Source organism: Artemia sp. Qi Xiang Cuo, chromosome 17 (assembly GCF_049724085.1).
Source record: "Artemia sp. Qi Xiang Cuo chromosome 17, ASM4972408v1, whole genome shotgun sequence".
NCBI lineage: Eukaryota > Metazoa > Arthropoda > Branchiopoda > Anostraca > Artemiidae > Artemia > Artemia sp. Qi Xiang Cuo.
Genome location: NC_142810.1, coordinates 44,478,847 through 44,492,595, shown reverse-complemented (window position 1 = coordinate 44,492,595; position 13,749 = coordinate 44,478,847). Strand labels below are relative to the sequence as shown.

At 33.4% G+C, this 13,749-nt stretch overlaps 1 protein-coding gene across 1 annotated transcript in view; it reads right to left on the bottom strand.

The window, feature by feature from the left end:
* Window positions 1-1,246: 1,246 nt before the first annotated feature.
* Window positions 1,247-13,749, bottom strand: part of LOC148942241 (HUWE1-associated protein modifying stress responses-like) — a 37,435-nt gene continuing 24,932 nt past the window's right edge. The window contains exons 3-5 of the mRNA XM_089103119.1: window positions 11,958-12,129; window positions 8,980-9,119; window positions 1,247-5,365 (exon numbers count right to left, since the gene is read on the bottom strand). Coding sequence (XP_088959245.1) covers window positions 5,193-5,365; window positions 8,980-9,119; window positions 11,958-12,129 — 485 coding nt within the window. The 3' untranslated portion in view covers window positions 1,247-5,192. The remainder of the gene's footprint in view (window positions 5,366-8,979; window positions 9,120-11,957; window positions 12,130-13,749) is intronic.

The window sequence follows — 13,749 nt, the reverse complement described above, 5'->3', positions numbered from 1 at the left end:
TCAAGAGCCCATTGCGTGAAACCTTTATCATTAGATGGCTTTTGCCTGCTCGAACTGCACTAAATACTCCAAATTAAAAAATATATGTTCTGCTAAGTCCGAAGTGAAACTTTCTGGAAGTTTTGTAAATTTTAAAGCATTATATATTGAATTCCAGTGCTCAATACATCGTTCCACAAATTGCTGGTGTATCCCACCTATGTAAAATTTCTCGCAAGAGCAAGGGATGCTATAAACTCAACTTGACAAAATATTATGTGTTATATCTTGTCCAAGATTTAGAGTTACTCAATGGTCTGATTGATTTAAAACAAGTTGAAATATTATGTTTCAGTAAAGTTCTTTTAATTTTCTCCCCAAGAATTGGTATGTAAGGTAATGAAACGTATCTATTGGAAATTGTAGGGTCCAAAGGTTGAGAACCTTCGTTTTTATTATATATATATATATATATATATATATATATATATATATATATATATATATATATATATATATATATATATATATATATATATATATGTATATATATATATATATATATATATATATATATATATATATATATATATATATATATATATATATATATATATATATATATATATATATATATATATATGTGTGTGTGTGTGTGTGTATATATATATATATATATATATATATATATATATATATATATATATATATATATGCTTACATATACTATCTTCATAAAGGAGCAATAATTGTATTTGTTATATTTATTTATTTTTGTTCGAAAATGGCTCCATATTTTTACGGTAAAATTTGTATCCTGAGATATTCTGGGCCAGAAAATCTATTTAAGTAAGTAAGAAGTTGAGAAAATTCGCTAAGAGCCTTATTTTTGGAAACAATATTTATGTCAGTAACGTCATTTTTGTAAACATCCATGCAGTATTGCAATGACGTTGTCACACTTAATTGGAAAAACCAAAGATTTTCATGCATGGAAAAGTTTACACTAAATTGCTTAAAACAGCAAAAAATTTGTAATTGCTAAATATTTGTAAATATTTTGACAAGGAATTACAAGAATTCAAAAACCTTAAAAAAGAGCGCCAAAAGTTTGAAGCTTAGTAGAAATCAGACCTGATTCAATAATCAAATATCTTTGAATAGACCTTAGTATGAAAAGATATTAAATTGCGTAAGAGCGAAAAACAGGTAATTGCAAAAATATTTGTATATATTTCAACAAGGCATTACAATAATTCATAAGCCTTAAAAAAGAAAAACAAACATTTGAAGCTTAGTAAAAATTGTTGTTAGAAATCGGACTTGCTTACGAAAATTTACAAGTGTTAAAAATGATAAGTCGTTGGAAAAAAATTAAGTTTTTTTCCAACCACCTTAACAATTGACAAATCTACAAGCTGGACCATCACATAAAACTAGAACAATAAGGGCAGGTAAAGTAAAGGGCATTGGCAAATCATCTGAGATAATAAAAATCCAAAATGAAGAAGAAAGAAAATGGGGTTAGAAGATAAGCGACAGCAGAGTCAAAACGTGCTAAAATTGAGATTGATGGTTATGGTAATTAGGTTTGGGATTTATACATGGATAATGTCATCAATGCTTTCCAATGTTTTGTTAAAAAAAATTAAGTTTCTGCGATACGTATTTCATAATGACAAAACCGAGTAAAAGTTGCCGTTCAACATTTTATAAAAGCTACAAGCAATAAAATAGCAATACATCACGACATTAGAGTTTATAAGAACGTTAGCCAAGAACCTGATACTGCATCGCCCTCTGTTAAATAACAAATGTTTGGCGTTATGTTTTTCATAAAGACAAAAGACAAGCCAAGGCAAAAGCTAAAGGTCCAGTAAAAAAAAAAACGTGATTTTACAAAGCCGCTAATTCTAAATCATGGTCATTTAAAAGGTTTAAGGGGTTGATTTGTGAAAATGAAGCACGGATAAATGCGATTAGAAAACAAGTGAAAGTGAGAATCGCAACAGCTAAAGAAAAAAACTCGGAACAAACAAGAGCGAGAATCACATTGAATTGTAAATGAAATTTTGAACAGCGATCTGTGGTTGGAAACTGAAAAAGACGTATTTGTCATCTATAAGCATTAAGAAATTTAATGAGATGGTGTATGCATCCAAACTGCCAAAGAAAAAGGCGTAAAAAAATTTTTGACGTAAAGATGAACAAAATAGACAATGAAATCTACGGTTATAACACTAGGGAAAGCGATGACGGGCCACAAAAACGATCTAAATAGGTCAGAACTTCAAGAAAAAATTCGTATATTTCACAGGGTGGCTGTATCGAACTTGTAGTGACGGCATGACCTCAAGAAAAGGCTCAAATTGTCTGCAGTTAGAAGACAAGCGACGATGAGAATCCATTTATAGAAGTCTACCACGTGCCAGGTCCCGGCGGCTTCGGCACCAGGCTCCCAGTACTATCTATATACGACTCAATATTTTTTCGAGAAAATTTGTATCCTGGGATATTCTGGCCTAAAAAAATCAATTTAGATAAGTCAGAAGTTTGAGAAAATTCGTTAATTTTGAGCCTTAATTTTTGAAAAAAGATTTATCTCAGTGACGTCACTTTTGTATACATAATTGCACTATTGCAATGACGCTGTCACACTTATTTGGAAAAATTGAAGATTTTCATGCATGGAAAACTTTTCATTAAATTGCTTAAAGAGCAAAAACTGATAATTGCAAAAATATCTGTATATATTTTGTCAAGGGATTAGAACTATTCAAAAACTTAAAAAAAAAAACCAAAGGTTTGAAGCTTAGCAGGAATCGTTGTTAGAAATCTGACTTGATTCAATAATCTAATGTCTTTGAAAAGACTGCAGTATGAAAAGACATTAAATTGCTTAAAGAGCAAAAACTGGTAATTGCAAAAATATTTGTATACATTTTAACAATGAATTACAACAATTTAATGACCTTAAAAAAGAAAACCAAAAGTTTGAAGCTTAGTAGAAATCGATGTTGGAAATCAGACTAGCTTGAATTATCAAATATCTTTGAGAACCAAAATGATGATTCTTTGGAACCACCTAAACTATCAAACATGATAAAACCAAGAGAACACCTCGAACAAATTAAATTCACAACGGGTGAAAATCAACAACCTGGACTATCAAATGACCCAAGACCCAAAAAAAAAAAATTTACAAGTGTTATAAATGATAAGTCGTTGGAAGAAAAAGAATTTTTTGTCCCACCACCTGAACAATTAAGAAACATACAGCCTGGCCCGTCATGTAAAACTAGACCAATAAGGGCAGCTAAAATAAAGAGCATTGGCAAATTGTCTGAAATAAGAAAATCCAAAATGAAGAAGAAGGAAGAAATGAGGTTAGAAGATAAGCGACATCGGAATCAAAACGTGTCAAAATTAAAAATGATAGCTATGATAATTGAGTTTGGGATTTTGACAAGGATAAGGTCATCAATGGTTACCATACCTTTGTTAAAAAAAAATTAAGTTGCTGCGATATGTATTTCATAGTGACAACAAACAAGCCGGGGCAAAAGTTGACGTTCAACATTTTACAAAAGCTCCAAGCAATGAAAAATCAATAAATAACGACATTAGAGTTTTTAAAACCGTTAGAAGTAATTTTACAGTGGCGCTAATTCTAATTTAAGGTCATTTAAAATGTTAAGGGGTTGATTGATGAAAATGAAGATCGGATAAATGTGATTAGAAAAATAGTGAAAGAGAATCGCAACAGCTAAAGAAAAAGGCATGGAACAAACGACAGCGAGATTCACATTGAATTGTAAATGAAATGTCGAAGTGATTTGCGGTTGGAAACTGGAAAAGACTTTTGTGATCTATAACGCATTAAGATATTAAATGACATGATGCATGAATCTAAGCTGCTAAAGTAAAAGGCCTGGAAAAAACGTTCTGCGGTAAAGATGAACAAAAATGGACAATGAAATCTACGGTTGTAAAACAAGGACAAGCTATAACTGGCCACAAAGACGATCAAAATAGCTAAGGACTCTAAGAAAGAATTCGTATTTTTGCACAGGGTGGCTATATCAAATATGTGGTGACGTCATGACATCAAGAAAAGGCTAAAATTATCTGCGGTTAGAAAACATGCGAAAACGAGAATTAGAGCGCGTCAAAAAATGAAAATGAAGAAGAAACAAATATTAAGTTAGAAGAACAACGCCATCCTAATCTTCGACACCAACAAAATGTGGCGCAAAACCCAGTACAAACCTACAAAAATGCCATAAACAACGTAACTGTTTGTTACAAGTTATTGATAGAGTTTATATGATTATGTTTATTACAATTGTTTATCTTAACTAATCTTTAATTTCCTTTTAATTTTGGATGCTTTAAATTACATAAATAGCTTTTACATTACAGAAGGGTTTTTTTTCATATTACTGTTGAACCTAAATTGGAGTATTTCATTAGCTTTTAGTTAAATATAATCTGGCTATCAATGCCGTATCTCAACGCAACGAATGAACTTAAAAAAAGAAATACAAATTGGTATTACTGCTTATATATTTATTTTCCACAAAATAAAACATATATAAAATTCCAGTTTCTAGTTCTTCCTCAGTTTTTCCTTAAAATCACAGTATTGCACAAATATAAACAATCAAGTTATGCAGTATTCTACCAAACTGCATATTTACATTTGAATTTAACAGAAAGTAAAATATATATTTTGATATCATTATGTCCAATACAAAACTTAATTTTTTTTATCATTTGGGTATATCTGAGTACTATTGATTATATTTTAACTATAAAATTGTATTTGTGACATCGATGCAAAATTTTAGCCTTACGATCAATTAATGGTACAATAATTGTAACTATAAAATTTTAACTATAAAATTATACAATAATTTTAACTATAAAATAAATAATTTTAACTATAAAATTGTATTTGTGACATCGATGCAAAATTTTAGCCTTACGATCAATTAATGGTACAATAATTTTAAATAAACTTTTACCGATGCTGATGAAACCCTTTAATTGAATTGCTAAGAAACGATTCAATTTTACTCAATGATTCAACAGCAAGAGAAATTATTGAAGATACCATTCAATATAAGAAAAAGTAGTAATCACTCACTCCGCGTGGTTATACAACGTCTAACGCAAAAACCGATAGAAACAAAAATGCGAATAGCTCAGATTCAATAAAAACGTTGTCTTTTATGCGTAGGGCTACAATCCATCGTATTATCACTTTTTGGAGATGTGCTACCAGGACGTTTTCCATTTCGCTGAAATTCCATTGCCATAAAAGACACCAGATCAGAGCTCATGGGTGGCGTTTTACGACGACCTGAGACTGGAGACCCTGAAACTAGAGGGAGAATTATTGATTGGATTTGAAGACTTACTATTTGCCATTTATAATAATTTATTCAGCAAAATGTGAAACCCTACAACCCCCGTCCCCACCCATAAAAAATCGGGTGTTTATTACTATTTCTATAAAAAAAAATCACTTTTTTTTTTATCATTTCTCAAATTGGATATAGTTTACATTTTTAATTTACCCAAGTGCGTTTTATTATGATTTTCTTTCTGGAGGATAGGAGATAATGCAGATACACACAAGGGTTTTTTCAACCTTGAATTGAATTTAAAAGACGCGCAAACATTAAAATAATTTTACTGCCAAAATACGTACATTCAGGCAGTATTTCCACCTTGGAGTTTTTCCATCACTTCAGATTTTTGGCTCTTTGGCAGGAAAACAATAAAGAACCAGGATTTCCGAAAATTAGTCGGATTATTCCTAGTCAGGGTGGCCACGGACATTACGTTTGTTAATTTTTTCTTACGAAATACCTTTCTGTGCTACGGTCCAAAATCATTACGTTTATGTTACGTCTTTGAAAAATCTACAGCTGATAATTTTATGAGCAACCCATATTTTCCCATAAGAAAATCAATAAAATCCCGTCTAGTCACAGTGCCAGTATGAGAATTTATTCACTCAGTACTGCTCCCTTGGATGAAGTTGGAGTAATATTCTCATTCGTTGGATGTCGACATTGAGAAATTAAAGCGTCAAAGTGATAAACTAAATTCGTTCATACCTATGTTCAGGTGAAATTTTTAGATAATTTGTTAGGCGTGTTTTGTATAGATGTATAAAAAATTATTTCGAGAGAGTATTTGAGAAAATGTGCAAGAAACCGTCAAATGATAAAAGGTGATGGTTGATCATATCTAAGAGAAACATGTGAATATAATATAAACACTACGGTTAGATTTTTTATTCTGTGCTCTTTCCATAAATTATCTATTTCCCAGGCCTATATTTGAACCATAAGGGAGGAGATGCATTGCAAGGAAATTGTCCATGATATTTGGAATTAGTTATAATGGTTTGTTTAGCATGTTCCTTCAGAAGAGGTCAACCACTAATTATTTGCACTAGTTTAGATGGAGATAAAGACTAGACTGGTGCCCATTTTCAAGACAAATAATGATTTTTATAAATATATAAAAAAGATAAAAGAACAGACTTCTATGTAAAAAAAACTAGCACCATTAATCGAGAATCTAAAGTCTCTGACTCTGAAGTATGAGGGATATGCGCCCTTCTGGGTAAAAGTGTTCTGGCACTTCTGGGCATATATCTAAAATGGAAGTGAAATCTATATACGAATCACAGAAAAAGTTACAATGACTTCTTTCTGGTTCTAGGTAAGTTTGAATTAAAAAATCCACAAGATTCAAGTGAATGTATGCTATGCTATCAATAGTATGTATAGAATGTATACCATCTATATATATCTCAGTATTACACTATTAGCACTATTAAACTATTACATTGCATTATTACATAATGTAATGTACATTATTACATTATTACTACGTTATAGTATTGCTCTTCATCGATTTTCTCCTTATTGTTAAATTTTTTCTATAGTTAATATTTTTGTTTTGTATGTTTTGGATTTTTCATGTGTATTTTTAATTTTTTTTACTCCACATTTTAATTCTTACTGTACAGTGTTCTTGTGGGCTATAAATAAATTATCACATTATTATCATTATATCTATGTATACACATAAACAGAAAGCTAGAATTTCAATATATGGAATTGAGTAGAGATTTTACAGTGAACCATTACTCGTACCCACATTGCTCCTAGTTTTAAACACCGAGAACATCAAAATGGAAACATTTTTTGCCCCGTGGTTCCCTCTTTGGTTAGTTCATATCTGAAAACCAGGATTTTCTATGATTTTTCTGGTGATAGTTATCCAACATAGTGCTATCTCACAAATAAAACATAGGAATTAAAAAGATTTAGCTAGTCAATTTTTATAAAACAAGTTCAATTGATGAATGGCTAAAAATTGTCTGAAGAAGCGACAAGATAAGTTTGTGATAAGAAAGAAATCGTATGAGAAGTTCATAATCTTTTACTTTTAGAATTAATTTTCCTGAACTTAGCAAGTACTATGAATTTAAAATCGAATACTAGCTAATTGAGACTATTGAAATTTCTACATTGCATAAATTCTGTCCTTTGTTGCGAACACAGTTTATATAATATACCAGTAAGTTTACCGCAGATGATTTCTGGCTCTTCATTCTCGGTGCGAACAAAAAGCTCCTCCCACTTATTTCTGCACTTATTGTCCACTTATTGGTTGAGCCGGCCAAGTGGTTTTGTCAGTACTTGTTCCATAGTTGAATATTCTTTGTCTGCCCGTGAAAAGATCTAATGCCGCTTATGTTTATATCTGCAAAAACGTTCTCTGGAGCACTCACACCTCGGTCCGGGTTTTTATAATGGGTGAGATAGGGAAAGATCATACTGGATAATTATATAAACTGTGGTTGCGAATCATGAAAAGAAACAAGCGACAACTCCCTTTTTTAAAAATAGGCCCAAATAAATTTTGCAAACCCAATTTATCTGCAGCTGATCGTCGGTCAATACAACAATAATTATGTCTGTATGTTTAGCCAATTATGACTCGAAAGATCTGATTAACCGGACATGGGGTTATGTAAGCAGAAGATAGACTTTTTAGATTGAACAGACAGAATGACTCTATGTATTATTCATGCCTGTGCTGGTAAATCCTTACGGAATTTTAACATTAATTACATAGAGGTTGATACTAAGATGCAATCCATGGTTGTTTTTGAAACAGAAGAGGATATATATAATTAGATTTCCAGTTCTATTATATTCTCGAGTATTATTTTCATTGCCATTTTAATTGCACCTAATCTCACTTCATAATAGGGTCTATCAATCGCCCCTACCCCCAGCATTATACATAAGTTTGCTGATTTTGTAAGTTTCTATTATTTTTTAGGTTATCTCACTGCTTTGAATTCGAAATGAGGACAATTGAATAAAAATCAGGCAATTTTTTATGTAGCTTAGGGCTCCATAGAGGTGCCCTAATCTGGCACCATGAGGCAAGAACCATGATCTGATTTCAATGATTAGTCTAATTTCTTTTTAATTGGTTTTCAGAGTTGCTTCCAATTTAACTGTATCCCAGCTCTCCAAGCTAAATAAATAAAGCTAATGATCGTAATAACGGTGGACCCCATGAACTACAAGTGTGTACTACCCTGTTATTGCTCTAATGAGTTTTAAGATATATCTTAAAAACAGAAAAAAAAAACAAGTTAATAGTATACAAAATTCGAATAAGAAAGCATGTATACGTCGATGCTTAAAATTATACTGAGTTGACTGGAATCGAATCCCCTACTTAAACTAGCTGGGGCGGGGGGGGGGGGGGGGGTCCCAAGACCCACTACTAGCATCTGTTCTCTTCTCCCTAATTTATATAGGAACAAAGATTCAGAAATTTGTACACTTGTAAATCTCCTTTTGCGATTATAATGAACCAAGTAAATTTCTCCATCCACAAAAATCTGACAATAAAAGCCAGGCAAATCTCGTAAGAACTATAAAGATAACATACCAGTAGCCAAGCTCAGGGCTTCTTTAAATGTCTGAAGATTTGTATCAGATGAAGCAGTCCATCCTGCAGCAGCAAAACTTTCAACACCTGACTCTAGTGCTTCTCGGCTTTGAGTTGGACTGTTCCTAGATCGATGAATCCTACCAAAGAAATTTAAAATTATTCAACTCATCAAATTTAGAAATTTATCCAATTATTTTGCAAATTAATTTCAAAGGGTTTTAAATGTCACTCAGAATTGGTGTCAGGTTTGATATTTAGTTTGTTTTTCTTTTAATAAAAAAAATATGGCATTTCACAAGATCACGTTATTTTAGTCACGTATTTTCCATCCAGAGTATAGAATGGGAACTGTTGCTCTTTACAAATACTCTCCGTCTAATTGTCGATATTTCCAGTGAGCTGATGATGAATATCGTTGGTTGGGGACAAAGAATATCAATAAAACATTTAAGATTTTGCTTCTTGTCTTAAATTTTCACTTTGACAGAAAACCATGCATAACAAAAAGGAAAAAGTTATCAGAGCTAAGGTTGGGTAAGTAAGCTTATTCAAAACAAGGATACATCCCCTATTATGATCTGCTATGTGTTATTTTTAGCAGTTCTGAGAAAGTATCACTTCCACAGTATCTTTTAATAAAAAAAGCAAAATTCCAAAAAGATAGCGTTTTATTTTATTTTTTATTAAAGAAACTCTTTATTATTACACCGAACTGATAAAGAAACTAAATTTTCGATGAACCATTTAGTTGAGTGAAACCTTTAATTAACATCGATTATAACCTAGCGCGGCTATAACCTGGCTAGCAACCAGCCCCTCTTTAAAAGAGATTGTCAACATCCAAACACACTCATCCGGAAGTATCTTAGAATCAATCGTTACAAATACTGAAGACTTCTATCACTCCTCTATTTCTCTTAGGCCAATTGGGCTGTCTGATCACCACGCTGTAATACTCAAGGCAAAAGCCCCGGTGCAGAAACCTAAACTTTTAGAAGTAACAACAAGGCCCCTAACTGACTCGGCTATACGTGAATACGGCCGGTGACTTTACTCTAAGTAACTTGAAAACAGTGACCTTGAGCGAATATGACAAACCATGGATTACCCCTGCAATAAAAGATAAAATTCGTGAACTAATCTCTCTCTCTCTCTCTCTCTCTCTCTCTCTCTCTCTCTCTCTCTCTCTCTCTCTCTCTCTCTCTCTCTCTCTCTCTCTCTCTCTCTCTCTCTCTCTCTCTCTCTCTCTCTCTCTCTCTCTCTCTCTCTCTCTCTCTCTCTCTCTCTCTCTCTCTCTCTCTCTCTCTCTCTCTCTCTCTCTCTCTCTCTCTCTCTCTCTCTCTCTCTCTCTCTCTCTCTCTCTCTCTCTCTCTCTCTCTCTCTCTCTCTCTCTCTCTCTCTCTCTCTCTCTCTCTCTCTCTCTCTCTCTCTCTCTCTCTCTCTCTCTCTCTCTCTCTCTCTCTCTCTCTCTCTCTCTCTCTCTCTCTCTCTCTCTCTCTCTCTCTCTCTCTCTCTCTCTCTCTCTCTCTCTCTCTCTCTCTCTCTCTCTCTCTCTCTCTCTCTCTCTCTCTCTCTCTCTCTCTCTCTCTCTCTCTCTCTCTCTCTCTCTCTCTCTCTCTCTCTCTCTCTCTCTCTCTCTCTCTCTCTCTCTCTCTCTCTCTCTACGTCTTTTGGTATGTATTTTGTTCTTGTCCAAAGCCACAGAATTTTGTACTCTGGTTTCCTAGGTAAGGGCATATTTTGTACTCAGTAGGGAACCTCAAACTTACACAGAAAATCTGCACCACCACTAAAACTCACAACGGCTCCGTCCTTGTTCGATCTTGGGAGCAGATAAACATCATACTGGGAAATAACCGTGCACCAGTCAGATGCAGACCAAATTTGCACGACCCAGCCATGTCGATGTGATTTGTATGAATGTGATTTCCAGCTCCTCGACTTTATTCCCGAAAGAGTGGACGACTACACAACACATGGAAATTGCATAAGAACAAATTGAATTTTAGCATATTCATCTATTAATGTATATATACATGCCTAATAGTAATTGGTAGAGGGGAAGAAGCGTCATAAAAAATCTTGAAGGGGGAGGATCATACAGGTAAAAAACAAATACATGTTTAGGCCCAACATTTATTTTCGCATCATTTATCTTTTCACCTTAATTGTCTGAGGACCTTTGTCTATCATCACGACTATTATTTTTAATAAAGTAATTTTAATGTTTGATTTATCTATATATTTTTGTATCTTCAAAGAATGTCCATTTTTGTAAGAAGCGACACAGCTACGCACACTCCTCCTTCATCGCAATCCATTTAAAGCCTCTCCCTTTACTCCCTTTTAAAAAGCTCTAATTTCCTTTAAACCCTTGCGTACTACTTCCTCCTATCCAAGTCAGGGACAACCTGATTTTCACTTGTTCTGACATGACATGGTTTGGGGCCTCCGTTCCATCATCAGCCCTTTCCTCAACCCTTATACCCGAAAGGAAATCCTGCTTGTGTGATCATATAGTAGTGTCAGGGTGGACCTCTTACAAGTTTGTCTTACCAGAACCACGACTTCAAACGGCACAAAAAGGTGACCTCGAGAAGCGGCACACCCCGAGAAAATTATAGCCTAGTAAACTCTAAAACCAACATTGTAAGTTTTGCAACAATTTTCCATAAATACAAAAGGAGATAAGAACCATCGCAAAAACCCAAACAAGATCGTTCAATATAGAATACACACTTAAAGTTCGCACGCAAGTCTCACTTTTTGATAGAGTATTTCACTATTTCTTATTTATCATAATTGACGGTAAAACATGGCAAATGAATCTGTTGGAAATAAGCATCTTGTGAGGAAATGGATAGAATAAGAAATTTCAGGCTCAATGAAAATGCCCAATAAGAAATGTACAAATTAGTTGCAAAATAAAAGATATTGAATTGTAATCTCAGTACATTTAAATCATCATAACTAACCTGGAGGATGAATGCGGCGGTGGAGGGGGTTTTCCAGCCAAAAAGCTCAGCAGCTCATCTCGCTTGATATTGCGTCTCTTCCTTTTTGCCCATTGGGCTATTTCCTTATTTCGACGCTGATATCCCACCTGAATCCCTTTATCCATTGATATTCGAACTGAATCATTTGACACTAAAATAATCGAGTTACATATTATTCAAACACGAATAATGATAAATACCCTATATAGTTATGATACAGATAGTTAAATTATCACGTAATTATTGTACATTTAAGTCTATTTATGTTACAATTAAAAGTGATTCCAAATATTACTAAGTCCTAAACAATAACAGTTGTGCGCGGGGATACAATGATAGCAACAAGTTAATTATATTCCACTACGCACGAGCTTCAGAAAAGCAGAGAAAAGGGGAAAACCAAAAGAAAGCAAAACAGAAACATTACATATATAAACCAACGCTATAAGCAAACAAGTATTTTAATCAGCTGGAACCACAAGTTCAGTTTTTCAGTAACTCTTGTTAACAGTTTATCATGTAGGTTATAAACTTTTTTTGATATTTGATACCTAATAAATATAAATATAAATTTACTGAAAAATATGTGCATTCTCGGTTTAATATACATATGCTGAAATTAATTCATTAAAATCTTGATTAATGTTTGAGTTATTAAATGTATAGAAATGAAGCCATTTAAAAGAATTTTTTCGGTAAAGTACAATTTATATTCTGGGTTTTAGAAAGCATGGGGTTTAAACACTACTCAGATTAATTTCTGCTCGTTTTGACTTATTTTAATTTCTGTTTGTTTTGAGTTTCATTTATTGATTGATACTGATTTGTGGTAGTTGTATACTTTGTAGACTATTTGATTCTATTTTTGTTTATTTTGGTTTAATGGAGTTCTTTACTTTTTTTTGAAAAACTTATTTTGTTCAAAAAGTTTTTTTTAATTAATTTCTGTTCGTTTTATGTTGACATAGTCTTTTTCATGGAGAAAGACTGAGCCTCTTCTGAAGTTAAACAACCATCCCCTCCATAAAAACCTTAAATAGCCCCTGGGCATAACTCTGCCCAACCCTTGCCCTTAATATCTGGGGTTTATTTCAACCCCAAAAGCCTTGTTATATGATATTTAGACTATTTTGAATAGAATGGCCATCTCAAAATTTCAATTAGACGCATTTCGGGACGACGCATGTGTGTGGGGGGAGGGGTAGCAGCCCTCTGATCGCTTTTACTCTTAAAAAGGGCACTAGAAAGTATGATTACCAATCCAATGAGCCCCCTTCGAAGTTTATATGACCCCAATTTCTATAAAAAAAAAAAAAAAACACTATATGTCCACAGGGCATAGCTTCCAACCCTTGCCCTGAGGTCTGGGAAAATTTGTTATCCTCAAGACATAATTTCCAGACCTTTCTGATAGGCTGAACAAAATGGGTATATCAAAATTTTTATTGGAAGTGTTTGGGGAAATAATAGGCGTGAGAGGAACATTTGCCCTGTGATCACTTTTGACTAGCCTATTAAAAAGGGCACTAGCCCTTTCAATTTCCAATTGAATAAGCTCTTTTTGAAGTTTCTACAACACAAATTTCAGTAAAAACCTTATATGTACCAAGGGCATAACTTCAACCCCTGTCCCGAGGGCTATGGGGGGAGGGTTGTCATCCTCAACGGCATTATTTCCAGACCTTTCCACTACGTGGAACAAAATGGGCATGTCAAAATGTTGATTGGAAATGTTTGAGGAAACAATGGGTGTGGGGGGGATTCTTCCTCC